The sequence below is a fragment of the Podarcis cretensis genome, assembly GCF_951804945.1.
Source record: "Podarcis cretensis genome assembly, chromosome: 15".
In the NCBI taxonomy this organism is placed as follows: domain Eukaryota; kingdom Metazoa; phylum Chordata; class Lepidosauria; order Squamata; family Lacertidae; genus Podarcis; species Podarcis cretensis.
The window spans coordinates 43,248,399-43,266,721 of NC_137185.1; the positions used below are offsets into that span (position 1 = coordinate 43,248,399).

General features: G+C 42.9%; 1 protein-coding gene across 3 annotated transcripts in view; it reads left to right on the top strand.

Moving 5' to 3' along the window:
• Positions 1–1,229: 1,229 nt before the first annotated feature.
• Positions 1,230–18,323, top strand: part of PEBP4 (phosphatidylethanolamine binding protein 4) — a 254,288-nt gene continuing 237,194 nt past the window's right edge. Inside the window, exons 1-3 of one of the 3 annotated variants that reach the window (XM_079955248.1) lie at positions 1,230–1,379; positions 4,966–5,093; positions 6,342–6,474. In XM_079955248.1, the coding sequence (XP_079811374.1) occupies positions 4,972–5,093; positions 6,342–6,474 (255 nt within the window). In that variant the 5' untranslated portion in view covers positions 1,230–1,379; positions 4,966–4,971. The other 2 variants (XM_079955249.1, XM_079955247.1) reach the window with 2 other exon arrangements.

The window sequence follows — 18,323 nt, forward strand, 5'->3', positions numbered from 1 at the left end:
GCAGGAGCTGGGACCGAACGACGGGAGCTCACCCCGCCACGGGGATTCAAACCGCTGACCATACAATCGGCAAGTCCTAGGCACTGAGGTTTTACCCACAGCGCCACCCGCGTCCCAGTCATCACAGTTGTGTACGTGTAAATGTATACAGAAGGGCATTGTTTCCCAAACTTTTGAACTGCGCCTTCAGTCAGTCAGGGCTTTGCCAACTTCTTTTGTGCCTGTGGGCACTTCTGCAGAAACTGTCGTGTGCACGACTTTCCCTTCTCAAGCACACATGGCAACTTGTTCTATTGGCTACAACAGAATTCTTCTTTCAAGTCTAACCTTGGCATGGGGGGAGTGATCTTTTTAGGGTCAGGGAAGGCCCGTGGGGCGCATGTGCACCTACAGATGACATATTGGCAACCCATGACCTAATCAGATTGGTTGTCGCTCTGCATTTCACATTGTTCAAACCCTTTCTTGCCTCAACTGTATAAACAACGTTTAAAAACCTTTTAATTATTTTTTTAAAGTCTCGTGTACTTCAAAAGAAGGCACTTTCTGGTAAGACTGCAATCCTATGCACAGTTACTTGGAAATAAACAAATAAATCACTGGAACTTCATTTAAAAACATCCAAGTTTAAATGAACTTGAATTTGTTAACTGTGTTGCAGTCAGGGGTTGTCATTCATATTATGCACACATTTAGAGATGTTTTCTAGCCAAAACAACAAATCATGTTTCAGTCCCTGTAAGAAAAGTCTGATATGGAGAAAACAAGGGAGGTGATTTATCTATGGCATGGCTCTGGAGTCCTCTCACAGCTTAACCAACTACAATTCACAGGTTCTTTTTGGGGGTGGGGCAGATGTGCTTTAAATATGCTAATTAAATTTCCGTAGAAAGGGTTGCCACAGAAGCTGGTTCATAAATTGGCAAGCTGCACACTAAGCTTAAAAGCAGAGCCTTTACTCTTCCAGCAAGCACAGGATTAAGCGACACCTCCTCGGCTGCTTTTCTTTCTCCTCCCTAACTCGGCCTCCATCCCTCCCTCCCCCCCCTTCTCCCTCTTTCCTGCCCTAATCTGAGCACAAGCCAAAGGTCTCTAAGTCAAGATGGACAGCCCCGCCCAACCCTGTTAGAGCCTCGCCCGGGGGCGGAGACAGCGCCCGAATCGCTCTCCAACTGCCAGCCTTGCGGGGGAGAAGGACGGCTGCAGGAGCCAATGGGCGGCCGCGCCGCTTCCTGCTTGGCTGGCCCCGCCCTCGCACCTGCCAGCTGGGCGACTTTACATAACAGCTGCGGGCGCGGCTTCAGAGTTTGCGCTGCTTGAGGACGGGCAACGTCCCTTCAGCGCCCTGGTCTGCCCTGCCTTTGACACGTCAATTCCAGGTAACCCCGGCCAGAAACGGAAGATATTTACCTGGGAGTAAGCCACCTACGTGTAATTCAGCAGGACTTGTTTCTGAGTAGGCATTGTTAGGCCTGCGCTGTTAAGAGGTGATGCACCTGCAATCTGATCTTGAAGCATGTTTACTCAGAAGTAAGTCCTACTTGGGACGTGGGTGGCACTGTGGGTTAAACCACAGAGCCTAGGACTTGCCGATCAGAAGGTCGACAGTTCGAATCCCCGTGACGGGGTGAGCTCCCATTGCTCGGTCCCTGCTCCTGCCCACCTAGCAGTTCAAAAGCGCGTCGAAGTGCAAGTAGAGAAAGAGGTACCACTCTGGTGGGAAAGTAAACGGCATTTCCGTGCGCTGCTCTGGTTCACCAGAAGCGACTTAGTCATGCTGGCCGCATGACCCGGAAGCTGTACGCCGGCTTCCTCGGCCAGTAAAGTGAGATGAGCATCGCAACCCCAGAGTCGTCCGCGACTGGACCTAATGGTCAGGGATCCCTTTACCTTTACCTTTAAGTCCTACTTACTCAGAAATAAACTTGAGTTGTGTGGGATTTGCTTCCGTCTAAGTGCCTTAAGTAGCTGCATTTCCTTTGCGAGGGCGTGCTGGCTTCTCCTTAATAATCCCCCAGGAAGCAGTGTGAAAGGGGGAAGGCAAAAGCCAGAAGGATTCAAGGGCTGCAATCCCAACTACAGGGAGTAAATTCACATTCAAACGTCTGTTTAAACGTGATTGTGAGATTCGTCTGTGGTGCTGCACTGATCTAGCGGGAGTTCAGATGAGAACCTTTGCATTTCAAGGGTTGGAAGGGAAGCAGGGACAAGATTAGGAGTGCAATCCTAGGTATGTTTACCCAAAAGTAAAGGACCCCTAAGTGCTCAAGGACATACTGTAATGTACTCAGTCATGCTTAAAGCAGCAATCATAAACACACACAGGAGGGAGGGAATAAGCCCCACAGGAGACAATGGGGCTTACTAAAGGCAACCAAAATGAACAAAGGGTTGGAGGAGCTTCCCTAGGAGGAAAAGTTGTAACATTTGGGACTTTTTAGACTGGAGAAAAGAAAAGTAGGAGAGCTATGATAGACTTGTATGCAATTATGCAACCTGTGGGGGGAAATGTGATAGAAGCCATTAGAACTTGGGGACAGAAGAAGATGAATGTTGGAAGATCCAGGAAAGACAAAATAAAGTACTTCTTCACAGAGCACATATGTAAAATATTGAATTTGCTCCTGCAAGAAGTAGTCATGGCCACCAATTTGGATGGCTTCCAAAGACAACTTGATGGGAGGATAAAGCTATCAGTGACTCCCAGCCGTAATGGCTGCGTTCTGCGTCCAAGGTGTGAGGCAGGATGCCAGTTGCTGGGAATCAGGAGTTGAGAGAGGGCTGTTGCTCTCGGGTCCCGCCTGCAGGCTTCCCAGAGGCACCTGAGCGGCCATTGAGATGGGTCTTTGGCCTCTTCCTATGTATGAGCATGCACTGTAAGTGTGCAGGAGATTGTAGCCTTTGCTATCTTTTGTGTGCTTTCCATGGAAGGTGTTATCAAAAGGAAGTGGCAGAGGGCAATAGCTTTCCCCTCTTCTAACTCTGCCTCTGGGTGTCTAGTTACAATCTTTGTGAGACCACCCTAAATTCTCTGTATTTAAACAACAACATCCAAGAAGTTCTATGTGCAATTCTGTGTGCACATGTCACCAGATGGGTAAGGTTGGTCCTATAGGGCAGGTACGGTAATTTCAGTGATTTTAGGTCATTGTGTATATGGATGACCGCTTAAAAAAAACAGCTATGCTGTGAGAGACCTGTGTTTCAATTAGTGCTATACTGTAGTCTGAAACATCCAACTGCCAGCTTCTGTATTTTTAAAGGAAGAGCAGCAATTGGTACAACCTGAGAGATTTTTTTTAGCACAGCCTAACATTGGAGCCTGCAGAATGTCCCCTCCATTTCATCTTTGGACCTTTTCACCGTATCTGCACCAGCTAAGGAATTTTGAGTTCACCAATTCCCCCCCCACCCCCAACCTGTCTTTTTCCTCACCCAAGGTGGCAACCTGACATGAGCCCTTAGTATATAATCTGGAAGATATCATTACTAATTAGTTTTTCTGGGACAAATTTTCATATACATTAAAAAAAGTTTACTTGCCTATATCTCTGTGATTTAAACAACAGTCTTAGGAACATTCTCTTATGATGAGTTCTAGAGGGTAGCCATGTAAGTCTATTAACAAAAAAGAGAGTCTCGTGGCATCTGAAAGGCCAGTAGATTTATTGTAGCATACGTTTTCGTGCACCTGATGAATGGTTACAATTCCACAAATGCTTACACTGCAATAAATCATATTAGAGGTACCACACACCATGTTCCTATTCTTTAGAGGAAAATAGCTACTCAAGGCTATTCTTTTTGTGTGTGGGTGTATTCTCCAATGCGAAATTGACTCAGTTAATAGCGGGTTCATACTTGACTGCCCACATTTGTTGTTGTTTAGTCGTGTCCGACTCTTCGTGACCCCCTGGACCAGAGCATGCCAGGCACTCCTGTCTTCCACTGCCTCTCGCAGTTTGGTCAGAGACTGCCCACAAATCACTGCTTTATTAGTTCTGTGATGCTTTCCCAGTGTTAATGCATTATTGCTGTCAAGACATACTCTTGTAGTATAGTGCAACAAAAATGGGAGAAAAAGTAAACAGGACTGTTTGTGGTCTAAGACTTTAGAGGATTTCAGCAGCCAGTTACAGGAAGACATGCACTGATTGGAAAGGAAGCAGTATTTCTGCCCCAAAATGGTTGTCAGTTGAAACAGCACTGAAAGTGGGATTGTGTATGATTGCCCTGATACCACCCTGAATGCAAATCATCATGAATGCACACAAAAAAGGATGTCTGGCGGGCTCTCAGTTTGGGACGGCAGCAAATCTGCATAGCTGCTCTAGAGGCATTTCAAAAGCAGTAGTAGCCTTCAATGTAGCTGGTCAATATATAGTCCAAAAAAGGCCAGATTCTCCTGAATGGTTGTCAGTAGCCCTGAGTTCCATTAATCACTTTTGTGGATGTAGCTGAATATGAATGCCATTTGAGTAGGATCAGGAGGTACTGGGTACATATGCTGGTTTACATCACATCCAAGTAGTAAAAAGCATTTTATTTTATTTTTTGCATTTCCTACCCATGTAAACTGCTGCTTTTAGGCTATCATCCCACAAAAGAAGCATAATAGAAAAGAGTTCATTGTTAAGATTGGCCAGGGTTTTTTAAAAATGTACATGTTAAAATAGATGCAGTTGATGTCAGATAGAAGTGGGATTAATGTGAGATTGGTAAAAGCCTCCCTTCTATAAGAACAATGTAATTTAGTGAGCAGGGGAAGATGAAAAGAGAACGTTCTTATTCTGCAGGTGATGGAACTACAGCAAATGCAAATAAGGGGCCTGGAGAGAGGATTTGGCACTTGGCAACAGAACTCGGAAGTAATTGCCTTCCTATAACTTGCAAAACTGCACACAGGCTTGGTATGTGGTTTCATCTTTGAGAAGCTGTACGTTTTACATCCTTTGTCTTTCACAGGACAGGATGAAGCTCCCAATCGTTTATTTCCTGGCAGCTGGTTTGATGGGTCTTGGTGTGCAAGTTGCTGCACAGAGAGAGGAGTGCGTCTTTGAGAAGCTGAATGAGAAGGATGCCCAGTTTTGTAGGTGAGCTCATTATTCCCTCACATTTCCCGTAGAAACACAGCCCAAGGGATCATTTTATTACATCATGGCCCCTGACAATGTGATAAGCAGTTTATTTGAATATCAGAGTGGTGCATGGTAATAACATTTTTATATTTTGCACAATGGGTGCAGACAGAATTTATGTTAGGGGGGTAGGCTTTATGCTGGGGGGGGGGCAGAACCTCAGTTAGTTAAGTATATTTATTTATTAATTTACTGCCCACTGCAACCCCCCCCCCCCCCGGCTACATCCATGTTTGCACACATTGTGCCAGAACATTTCTGGTAGATGCGATGTAACAGTTTTTGGGTAGGAGAAGGTCTGCATGTGCTTAACTCTTCTGTTGAAACAAACTGGAATTAGTTGTACTTAACTTTGGCTGCATCTTGCTTCTTATTCTGGAATTTTAGAACGTTGTAGGGAGGTGAGCTGAGGAGTCCTGCGGGCCAGCAGGGCGTGGTTGGTTTGTTTTTTGCATTTAGTCCATGGGCCTGAGGGTCCCCTGCCCTGATTTATAGTATGAATATTGTAATCATGCTACTCACACCTTCTGACTTTTAATTCTCCATCACTACTGTACTAAGCTATTAAAAAAAGTCCCATTGCAAATTCCTTTCTGTACAGAAATGATTTTATAAGAATCATGTAATCTTTGAGAAGTCCTTCGCCACATCACATCATTTTGGGTTAACTTTTGCCTACATTAAGAAAGCCTCTACCATTTAGCATACTATATTACAGGCCCTTCTTGGTCTGCATCAGGGGCCCTTTGGGGAATGTGTTAATTTGTGCATTAAAGGGGAAAGGGAGGAAAAGAGCTTTCAGTGATGTGGAGCAGATTGCAAAGAGACGGATGAATTAACCTGGAAAAATAAATAATAAGAGAGTCAAATATGGGATTGTTAGGATGCTTGTATAGACGTAATCTAAAGAATGAAAAGAACCTATTAGCTACACTTGAATTACTTTAATAGTGTGTACAAGGAAAGGTGCATTTTCAATATGGACATGTGAAATAATTATTGTACGATGTGTTACTGGTTGTGGTCACAGAACTCAGGTGTATAAACTTTATTCTGTATTAGTTTATCCAATGCAAGCTTTCTTTTGGCGGCAAGGTGAATATATTTAAAATTTATACTTTTCATAGAATGCTGCTGATCTTCAACTCACTTCTTGTTTGGAGTCTTTTGTAAGATCTCACTCCAGTTTTATGTTGCTTACAGAGGAGATTTAGAAGTTTTGTATCCAGAGCTGGGAGATGTTGGCTGTACATTTATTCCAAAGTGCAACCAGTACCGTCAACAGATCAGCACGGAATGGACCAGCCCAAATATCAGATACCACCAGGCAGATGAGGTAAGGCAGCAATGGTGTCATTTTGTGAAAATGCTATTTTTGTTCATGTCAGAGATATTTTGAATACAGACCTGTCATCAAATCACATATCATCTTAATTTTTTTTGTAATAGTGTTTAATATCAGAAAAGCCTGCAGCCCAGGGATTGGTTCATGAAATCCTGTTTGTACTATCACAAGGTGGTGACATGAATAAAATTTCAGTGCATGATCAGGAAAATCCAGGTTCAAATGTTCAGGTTGCTTTCAGCATGTCAGTAGGAGGGATTTAATCATATACTGGGAATTTAGGTTTGTGCAATTAAAGTATGTTAAAGTGCTCTCTTGCAATAAATCCACTTAAAAAAAACTTTTTGTGGTTAGGAAACCAAAGGGAAAATGCACCAAAAATGTGAGATAATTGACAAGAAGATTTATAACTTCCCTGCAAGCAAATCAGGATTCTGTGTTCATTGTTGTATAACCCCCTGCAACAAATCAGAACAAATGCTCAGTTAAGAGTGGACATTGTACAATAAACCATGTACAATAAGCAGGTCATTTGGAAGAGCCCCTCCCTCAGACATGAGCTCCCTGGGTGAGAGCCAGCTTGATCTCCCTCACAGGACAGTTGTGAGAATAACTGGATACGGAGTACTATGTGCTCATTAGAGGAAGGGTATGATAAAAATTAATAAGCAGCCGGATAAGTTAAAACAATTGGCACACAAGCAGCACTAAAGTGCACCATACACAGATAACCCTGGAACTCTTTTAGCCACAGCATTCTGGGAGCCCCTCATGTGGCACTTCAGCATCATCCCTGCACTGTTGATCCCCAGGCACATCTTCTTCTAGAGGACCTCTGCTAGTTGCTTCTTTCTTCTTTTCTGTTTTTACAAGGATCCAGGCGAAAGGCAGGGATCACACTGGCAGAAATGTTTGTTTAGAAGAAGCATGCATAGATCTTTCAAAAAGCATGAAAGTGTCACTTTCTTAAGATAGTGGGAGAGGTATTGGCTATATTCTATACTGGGAATGCTATAATTTGGTATAAATTCACATCCCCTATCCTTATCCTTTGTTCCCTACCAGACCCTGGAACTTGCATGGTGAGCCAGATGGTGCACAGTGACATCTAGTGGCCCCATAATATATTGCTTTTAAATGTATCATTTCCCTGTACTGTATATCTTTATTAGTCTGGGGTAAAGAATTTCATTATCAAATTTCCTACAGGGTCTGGGGCACAATTTATGTGGAAGTCCTTCTGCAGAGGTCCTGCTGTTCTCTCACAGTGCCAGTCCATTTCAGTGGAGCTTGCAAAGAACAGCTTCCAAGAACTGCATTGGCACTGTTGTACTTCAATTGGTGACACAGAATAATAAAAAGGAAGGCTGGATAAACACATGTAGACAATCTGGTAGAAACTGGAGAATATTGGACTCAGCCTAGACCAAGCAATATTAGGCCCACAGGCACAGAGCCCCTGCTCTATTATCTTTCAGAAGGCCTTGAGAACAGGTCAACTGCAGGCAGGCAAATGTTGTCCCCATTGTCAAGGATGGGGAAAAACAGTATCCAGGCAAGTACGTTACATCAATAACAGGAAAGGTCCTAGAACAGATAATTAAATAGTATATTCCCCTGTGCTGTCCTTGCAGAGAAGCTGGAAAAATGTGGGCAGGACACATTCACTTTTAGGTGGGTTTGTAGCTGGTTGACTGACTGAACCCCATAGCTCCCTGCTATACTGGAAACGAGTGACAAGTGGGGTGCTGCAGCGTTCTGTTCTTGGCCCGGTGTTGTTTAACATCTTCTTAATGACTTGGATTGGAAAATGTATGTCCAATAAGCGAATATAGACTGGGGTTTTTTTTTTTGGGGGGGGGGAGAGGAATTGCATACCCGCAATCATTTCTTGGATTCAACAGCAACAACAACATTAATAGCCCACCCATCTGACTGGATTGCCCTAGCCACTCTGAGCAGCTACCAGCATATACAAAAACATAATAAAACATTAACAATTGCCTTCATATGTCTTCTAAAGGTTGTATAGTTACTTATCTCCTTGACATCTGATGGGAGGGCGTTCCACAGTGTGGGACGAAGAAATAGAGGGGATGCTCATCAAATTTGTAGAAGACGCCAAACTGGGAGGGGTAGCTAATATCTCAGAAGACACAACCAAGATTCAAGGTGACCTTAACCGATTGGAGAACTAGACAAAGCTAACAAAATGCATTTTAAAGGGGACAAATATAAAGTTTTACACATGATTGGCATCCATCCATCTTGAGAGACAACAGAGTGTGCCTCAGGGGGTGAAGTCAAAATGTTGTGTTAGCAGCAGGAAAGTAACCTCTCTGGGGTGCAAGCCTGGGCAGTGTGCATGGAGGTACTGGGCTGCCCAGACGACAAGACCCCCACTCTCCCCCTTGCTGTTCTTGTCCAAAGGAAAGCAGAGCAAGACGTTTGGCATCAGCTTGGTTGCAGGAGTTACTGGAAGGAGGCGTACAAGATGCCATCCAACCATTTTAGGGACTCCACTCTGGATACTACAAGGCAGTGGAGGTTGGGGATCAGAGTTTTCCTTCTCCGAGATGGGCTGCCTTCCCAGGTTAGACAAGCCCCATCTGCCCCTCACCTTCCCTCTACAGAACGTGCTGAAACCGCCTTCTTGACTGTTCGACCCACTCTTGGCCTTGACTGCTCAATTTGCCAGAGCCTGTCTTCACATGCAGGGGAAGTCCCTAAGTCACCAAGGGTTTGAGACCCATTGGCTCCCCTCACCTGGTTTAGTTGGTCTGGCTCGGCCAGGGAGGTGATCAGTGTTTGTTTACAAGAGGGGATGGTCCCTGCCTGCTTGAAGGAGGCAGTAGTAAAACCACTCCTTAAGAAATTGTCCCTGGATTCAGAAAACCTAACTAACTACCAGTCAGTTACTAATCTCTCTGTTCTGGGCAAGGTTCTGGAGCCAGTGGTCATGGACCAGGTCCAGGCGCTTTTGGAAGAAACTGATTTTCTGAATCCATTTCAGTCAGGGTTTAGGCCAAGTTTTGGCACAGAAACTGCTTTGGTTGCCCTGTATGATGACCTCTGTCAAGAGAGAGACAAGGGAAACATGTCCCTGTTAATTTTTCTCGACCTCTCAGCGTCTTTCGATACCATTGACCATGGTATCCTTCTGGAGCGACTCTCCGAACTAGGGGTGGGTGGCACCACTTTGCGGTGGTTCCCTTATTAATAATAATGATGGTCATAATAATATTTTATTTATGATTTTCAATTGTATACATTTCAAAAATTTTACAATCATTTTAACATTTCAGAACTTGACTTCCTTCCCCCTCTTTCTGCAGTTCCTTAAATTTATTTTTAATATTTTCTACATATCTAAATTAACTTAATTTGCTCATTTATTCATCTATTTTAAATATACAGTGGATGCTCAGGTTGTGAACGTGATCCGTGTGGGATGCACGTTCGCAACCCGCAGCGTTTGCAACCTGTGTCTGCGCATGTGTGGGTTGTGATTCGGCGCTTCTGTGCATGCGCAAGGCATGAATTAGCGCTTCTGCGCATACGCGACTGCCAAAACCCGGAAGTAACCCCTTCCGGTACTTCTGGGTTTCGGCAGTCCACAACCCAAAAAATGCAACCTGAAGTGGCTGTAACCCGAGGTATGACTGTATACTCTTACAAAACTGCAGGTTATTACAGTTTATTTGTAAATATTCAATAATAATAATAATAATAATAATAATAATAATAATAATAGTTTGGATTTGATATCCCGCCTTTCACTCCCTTTAAGGAGTCCCAAAGCGGCTAACATTCTCCTTTCCCTTCTTCCCCCACAACAAACACTCTGTGAGGTGAGGGAGGCTGAGAGACTTCAGAGAAGTGTGACTAGCCCAAGGTCACCCAGCAGCTGCAGGTGGAGGAGCGGGGAATCGAACCCGGTTCCCCAGATTACGAGTCTGCCGCTCTTAACCACTACACCACACTGGCTCCCATTCTTTTATAAAAAGTTTGTTATCTTAATTTTTTACTTTTCTGGTAAGTTTTGCCATTTCTGCATATTCCGTAAGTTTTTGTATCCATTCTTCTTTTGCTGGGACTTCTTCTTCTTTCCATTTTTGGGACAAGTAACATTCTTGCCACTGTAGTTGCATACATGAATAAATTTCTATACCGTCTGAGTAGTTCTGTCCCTATAACTCCCCAAAGTAAAGCTTCCGGGTTGTTTTTTACAAACATTATTTTAAACATATTTTTCAATTAATTATGTATCATTTCCCAGCAAGCTTTAACCCAACTACAAGACCCCCACATATGATAAAAAGAACCTTCCTTCTCTTTACATTTCCAGCACTTATTTGATTTGGATTTATACATTTTTGCCATTTTGCTTAGTGTTAGGTACCATCGATATATAATTTTCATATCATTTCCTCTTGGGCCATAACATGCTGTAAATTTTATAACCATATTCCACCATCGTTCCCATGCTTCCATATCTATATTATGACCAATATCTATTGCCCAGTGTACTATTGAGAATTTTACTTGCTCATCCTTTGCCTCCCATTCTTTTGGTAAAGAAGAAGAATTGTTTTGTAAGAAAATGATTGACTTAGGGAAGGTAGGATTCAAATATGCTTCCTAAGACTTTTGCTGCTTGTTCTCTACTCTCTCTCTCTCTCTCTCTCTCACACACACACACACACTCGTCGTCCCCTTTAAATACATTCACATATGGCAAATGGGATAGGATTGAGGATGCTGTGGCAGAAGTTATCACTACTACTACTAATTATTATTAAATTTAATTTATATGCCACTTATATGACAAACTGCCTTCTAACTGGTTTACATACATATAATACATATATGTATATAAAATACATAATTAAAATACAATACACAATATCAGTTTGATCAGAACCTTGTAAATTTTAATTAACAAAACAAACCATTTAAAAGCATGATGCTTAAAACACTCTCACCAAGAGGCTTATGTTGAGCCCACACACCACACTCTTGTCACTCCTGTCCAGTGTTCGAAATTAGCTGGGCGCCAATTACATTTTGCGACTGGCAACTGGCCTTTTGCGACTGGATGGAGATTTCCAGGAGCCACCCTTGGTGCCTGGCATCTCTGCCTGCCTGGCTGCAGTCAGCAGGTCTGCTGGGCACAGCGGCAGCAAAAGACATGCGTCCTTTTCTGCAGCTCCACCCCTGCCAAACACCTGATTTTCCCAGCAAAGCAGCAAGCAGCAAAAGATGCACCTTTTTTTGCTGCTGCGCTACCCTGCAGACTCTCTGATTTGCATGACAGCATTTCCCCCCCTGTGAGGCTGCCTGGTCTGGTCTGGTAACGGGGCAGGAAAAAAAAGGGGGGAAGGAGGGGAGCCTAGACATTTTGTCTGGGCAGCCACAAGCTAGGTCCCGGGAGCCGCATGGCTCCTAGCATTCCCATCCCGTCTCCCACTCAGGAATGACCCATTCTCCCAAGAATCACTTTCCTGAAGGACTGGCCCAAAGGCACTTTGGTGTGACCCCGGCTGGGGCAGCCTGTCAGTGGGAACCTGCTGCATCTTGGTGGCTTGTCTTTTATAAGGTTTTGGGCCGATCATTTCCAGTTGCCATTCCTCATAATTTACTAGCATGAATGTTACATGCTATGAGCTCAGTTATCTGAGTTATGGTCTCCTTGTATGTGGTTTATATTCTGGTAGTGGCGTACTGTGTTTTGGTGCTGTGGTACATTATATCTTATGTGCTATTTTGGCAATGTGAGTGGGTGTGTTGTTGATGTGGGTGCAACTGTTTTAACATTCCCCTCTTCCTGCAGATATTAATGGGCTAGAAATAATTTGTGCTGGATCTGGGGCTGGTGTAAACTTGTGTTGTCTTTGGGAGCATGCGCAGGGATTGAAGTGGTGTAGATATGGCATAAGCGTGCTCTTCCCTTGTGTTCCTCATGTTCCACCCCTAACTTAGCCACATTTCAGCCATTCTGCTGGTGTCTGTTTGCCAGAATAGTGGCTGTGTATTTGGCATTCCATTGTCACCTCAGATCTTCCATGGAATCCTGTGGCAGGTAGATCTCCAGATGACAACTGTGCCTTAAATTACATACTTGCTAAACTATTCATTATTTATTTCCTTCCATTTATGAATCACTTCCTGCAAAACATCTTGAAGCAATAGAACAATAAACACATACAAAGCAACTTACACACAGTGTAAGATAGTCTTTATGGGAGTATATTGTATTTAATTATGGAGTATCAGAGTTTTTAGGGGGTCGACCAGACTGGGATAGCTGGGATAGCTGGGATAGCAGGCTTGTTGGTTTTTGAATGTCTGATGTAGATTTTTTCAATTTCGTTGTTTTGTATGGGACAATGACAATAAAGATTATTGTATCGTATAAAGACAATTAAAATAATTTCTTATACAAGTTCAAACCCAGTAAGACATAGATTGCATGTCACAAATGATGTACCTATTTGAAATTACAAATTTACTAATCTAATTACAGATTATATATTCAATTACATATTGCCCGCTTGCCAGGATTAAGGTGTTTTATGAACATTCACATCTTGTTTATTATAAGTAATAAGATGTGAAGGTCAAACTCGTCCATAAAGTAAGGCCTGTGATCACTGCTTGGTCAGAGTTCACTTAAGCTAAGTAATATTTGGGCTGCATGTCTTTGAATTGGAGCATTTCACACCTTCACATTTTCACAGCACTTCCAAGTCTTTGAGGCACTTCACATAAACACGATTTCAAGTATGCATGGTATCTTCCTGTTTAGATCAAATCTTCTGTAGCTGAAGATACTGGGAATATATGGAAGAAGTATCAGAGGCAGACATCACTGCTAACAGCAAGCAGGTGGACTTGTTTATTCTCACACAAGTTCGAAATGCTTATTTTATGATGGAAAGACCACTAGATGGTACTGTTACCCTTGACATTTCTTCAGGGAAATTATAAATTGATACGGAATTTCCCACAGGTTTCATGCAAAAGTTAACTTCAGCCAAGTGGGCAGAATTTCTGTTGAGTTCTGCTGCCTTGTCTAAAAGGCCACCTCCCTCTAAGAGGTTCTGGTTGCCTCACCTCAAAAAGGAGGATACTGTTGTACAGCAGGAAAAGGTTCAGAAAAGAGTAACCAAAATGAACAAGGGGATGGAGCAAGTCCCCCGTGAGGAAAGATCACAACATTTGGGCCTTTATAGTTTAGAGAACATGCGAGAAGAGTATAAAATTATGCATGGAATGGAGAAAGCAGATAGAGAAAAGTTTCTCCCTCACTCACTTCATCACTCTCTGATGAAGCTGAATGTTGGAGGATTGGGAGAGACAAAAGAAAGTACTTCTTCACACAGCACAATAGTTAAACCATGTCATTCACTCCCAGAGGAAGTAGTAATGGCTGCCAGCTGGGATGGGTTTAAAAGAGGATTGGGCCTATCCATGGAGGATAAGACTATCCGTGGCTGCTAGCCAAGAAGCCCACGCTCTGTCTTCATGGTCAGAAGCAGTCGTGTTCTGAATACCAGTTGCTGGTGCCCTTGGGTCCCGTGGACATCTGGTGAGAACAAGATGCTGGACCACTGGCCTCATTCAGCAGAGCTGTTCTTATGTTCTTAGTATCTCCTGTACCTTCTGCAGCAAGCCAGTGTCTCAGGATTTCAGTTAGAAGATATCAAGCCCAAATGTTATGTAACTTACATAAACTCTGGCCAAGCAATAGCCCAGAGGGCATAGCCTTTTATACATGGGTTAATCTGATAGTCACATTTCATTGATCTTATTATTTATTTATTTATTTTATAATGTATACCACTTAATATAATAAAAAGCCAAAAAACAACATCATTCAATAAAAATTCCTAAAAACTGGATAAAAACATAATGCTGTTGTCTGTCACAAATAAAACTGTGAAGTTTACAAAGCAAAAACTAAATTTAAGAGGCCAGGAATCCATGGGGACACATTTCATTTTAAAAGAGGTGTTTCAGGGCGTAACTGCTACCGCCTCATAAGTTACCCAAGGGAGGGCACTCCAGAGGATGGGTGCGATGACCAAGAAGAACTGCTTCTGTGTTGTTGCCAAGTGACAATCTCCTGATCGTTGCTGGACTCAAGGGAAGTGGCCCTTTGGCAAACTTTAAGGGGAGAGGCATCTCGTGGTCGACAAGTGGAATGAGTTCTGCATTCTGCTGCCAGGATATACGAGCTAGTCAGGAAAGGGGGAAAGGGACAATAAAAGGATGGCTAGTGAAGCTAGATGGGATGCTACTGGCAGGGCTGGCCTGGCAGGCAAAATAATAGAGGTTCCCATAGGTTGCCAGAGGCCAAACCACTGGGGCAGTGGAGTGGCATGCAGCCATTGTTGCTGGCACAGCCCCTGAGAGGTGGGCACAGAGTTATCAGGGGTGCTCTGGAGCCATTTCCCGGCCATATCTACTTGTGTGTATTTCCCCTCCCTGATGAGCACACATTGGATAACAGCATAATGTGAATATAGGATTCCTTCTTCTAAGTATGTAAAGGCAATAATTAGCATCTGTTATAATTACTTTGCGTATAGCTTAAGAAAGAATTTTAGCAGTCAGTTAATGGTTAACCTCATAGTTGCTGATGCTGCTTAAAATTAATGGTCCTAAAAATAACTGTTCAGAAATCATTCTGAACCTCCACTCCAGCTGCAGGAAGGTTGTTGATGTTAAACCTGTGAAAGAAGACAATGAGATTTATTAGATGGTGGTGGGGAATTTCACAACAAGGTTCAATTTGCTTGAGGATGGAATTGCAAAAAGAAAAGAAAAAGGCACTGTAAGAGCATTTCTTGAGGTTACTTCAAATGAGCTAAGATGGGAAGAGAGGAACCTCTCTCCTGAAATAAGATACTGTACTTGGAATCTTGTAGTCTCTTTTCATAAAATAACAGTTTTGAGTTGTTGTGGTCCTTAGAATGTGAAACTGAGGTTTCAAAATCTTACAAAAAGACAGCAGTTTTTAATAGACCTTATTGTCAATCTGTGTTTTCACTCAAATGCCCTCCATTGATGTAGATTTCTTGTTTTTTGTTTGACATTCCATTCAATAGAAATCTCTTTAAGTGCAGGCATCCAGGCAGCCAGCAGGGGGCGCTATGTGGATGGTATATCTATGAGTTTTCCTGTCTAAATCCTACATGTGGCTCATTTACTAGACTTCTCCCAAATAGCTTGGTAGATTTCCAAACAAGTCTCTTTTGAGTGAGGATGAATAGCACACAATGTGCTAAGGTTTGCAGCATGTGGTATTTTTTATTATTTTAAATTAGGCAATGGAAGAAGTGCACTGCGATGAGAAGCAGAAAGCTGGCTTTGAGATTCCACGTTCCCTGTCTTTGTTTTTGATTTTGTTTGAATACACACACACACACACACTTTAACCTTTGAATGCCATGGGATGTTTCTGAAGTTGGAGGAGCCTCCGTAATGCCTCCTTCACCAAAAGGACTGTCTGCAGGTGAGATAATGGCTGGAATCTGAGCATAGTAGCACACAAGAGTCCACATGCATGTTGAGTTGAACTGTACAGTGCAGGATCCTGTGTGTGTTTTTCTGTGTGCGTAAATGGACATCTGTTATCAGGAATGCAGCAAAAACTGCCCAGTACTGAACATTCTCCCATACTGTCAGAGGCATAATGTTAGATTTAATTGGAAAGTTTTTGCAACAGTCTTTGAGATATTTCTATGGCAAGATGTTAGAAAGGGAGAAGGAGCTTAGGAGTTTTACTGCAGTTGTATATCTTTAAAAGGGTGTTGGAGTTTTAGCAGTCAAAGGGAAGGATCTTCTGTCTGAAATCAAGGGTTCCAGCCAGTTGGCAGCCAGACCAGAAGTCGTGCTGAAGTGAGACATATGCTTTTAGCTCTCTGTAACCTTCTTGAGAAGGTGACCCTCTGGACTCAGCTTGCTTGGACATCAGGTTCCCCCCCGTCAGGTCGCATATGGATTTGAAGCATGATCTCTGCACTGAAACACCAACAGTAAGCATAGTCAAAGGTGTTGCTTCTGGGATCTAAAGACCTGCTTCATTCAAAGCTTCAGTGAAAATCCCATTTGCATTTCAAAAATCTAAAGTGCCATTGTATTTATACTCTTTAAAATATTAAAAAGACATTTTCTTCCAGCCATTGCAGATGGTGTTCACCTCCTATGGTAGATATTAGCAACTGTCAGCCTGTGGGCCAAATTCATCCCCATAGGAGTATTTTTTGGAGCTGTGCTCCTATGGTAGAGTGCCTACTTTTTGTATATGAGCTTCCAGGTCCAATCTTTGGCATTCCAGATAAAAGGCAGTCGTGCTTATTGGAGTAGATAGTAGTGGACTAAATGGACTTGGCATGTGGAAGCTTCATATATTCCATTGTCTGAACTTTAGTTTGTTAATTCAGAATTGTGGAGTCTGAGTAGCAAAGAGCTGTGTTGGCGGTTCACTGGGGAGTACATTACACAGCCCCTTCAATAAAATTAGTTGTTGAACAGTTTTGGACAGAGGGAAATATAAAGCAGTAAGTAATGGAGTAAGTAATGGTAAATACAGTATTTCAGAAGAAGAGGAAGAGTTGGGTTGAACTCCATTGTGGGCTACATCTACAAGCAGAGAAATAGGCAACAGAATTATACTTCTGCAGTCGCAATGCACATGAAAGTTATAGAGACTGGGAGATAATTTAATTTTTCCCAGGTTCAAAATACAGCACTTTGTCTGCTAAGAAAATGTAAGATCCTGAGAATTGTTCTGTATGTGGAGATTGTTCACTGACTAGTTATCCAGTAATGTCTCAGGAGGAAATTATTAACTCTGTACCAAGGGAGAGGAACAAAAAAAAAGTGGGGAACACAATTTAAATATTTTAAGACTCTTGTAACAGTTGGTAGGAGAGAGACCTGAGAGAACTTCAGTCAGTTTACTGCCTATGATCCTTTGTGATCCTTTTTCTCTTGGCAATAATCAGCTAGAAACAGAAGTTTGCCATCACTGAGTTAACTTAGCTACAAATAATTTTGTTTGGGTGATTTTTCACCTAGTTCTGCCATTTGAAGAATGAGCTCTGCAGAGAGTAATTGACCTACAGTCCCTTTTACTGGAAACAGAATTAACACCTGCATCCACGAGGACTGTGCTTTACACATTTATTCCGTTCAGTTTCAAGAAGAATATTTTCTATTTGTAAACCAGGAAAGGTTGAGCAGAAAGCAGCATCTCTCCAGTTGACTGGGAGTGTCCCTGTCCGAAAAGGTGAAAAAGGCAACAGTGACTAGCAAACTTTCTGGTTTTGCTTAATTGAAACCTGGATTTGCTATTGCTTCTTCTAATAGCATCCAGATGCTCCCACGTCTGTGGGAAGGGAAGCAAACTGGAATTGCCCTCTTACAAAGTAGGGATTTCAGTGGACCCCTCAGGTATACAGAGAAATATACCGGTATGTTTGTAAATTTAAAAACAAAAGAAGAAAAATCCAAAATGGCCCTTAATATCATGTAAGAGAACAATCCAAGGGACACTTTGGTCAGTGGTATCCAGCGAAGCAGTTCTGCTAGTTCAAGGACTTTTATCTGTGCAGTGGAACTTCCCTGCCCTCTCATCCCCCTCTGTGGCTCATGGAGGACAATGAGCAAGTCCAGAGCAGAGTATCAGTGGGGTGGGGGGTGTATTGGCCAGCTTTACCCTGTAAAGGTTTGTCAGTGCTCAACCCCTTAATCTGCTCTGGGGGCCCTCCCTCCCAACCCTCCAGAGAAGTTTTATGGCACATGCAGGGAGCTGAGAGGACAGGGAAGTT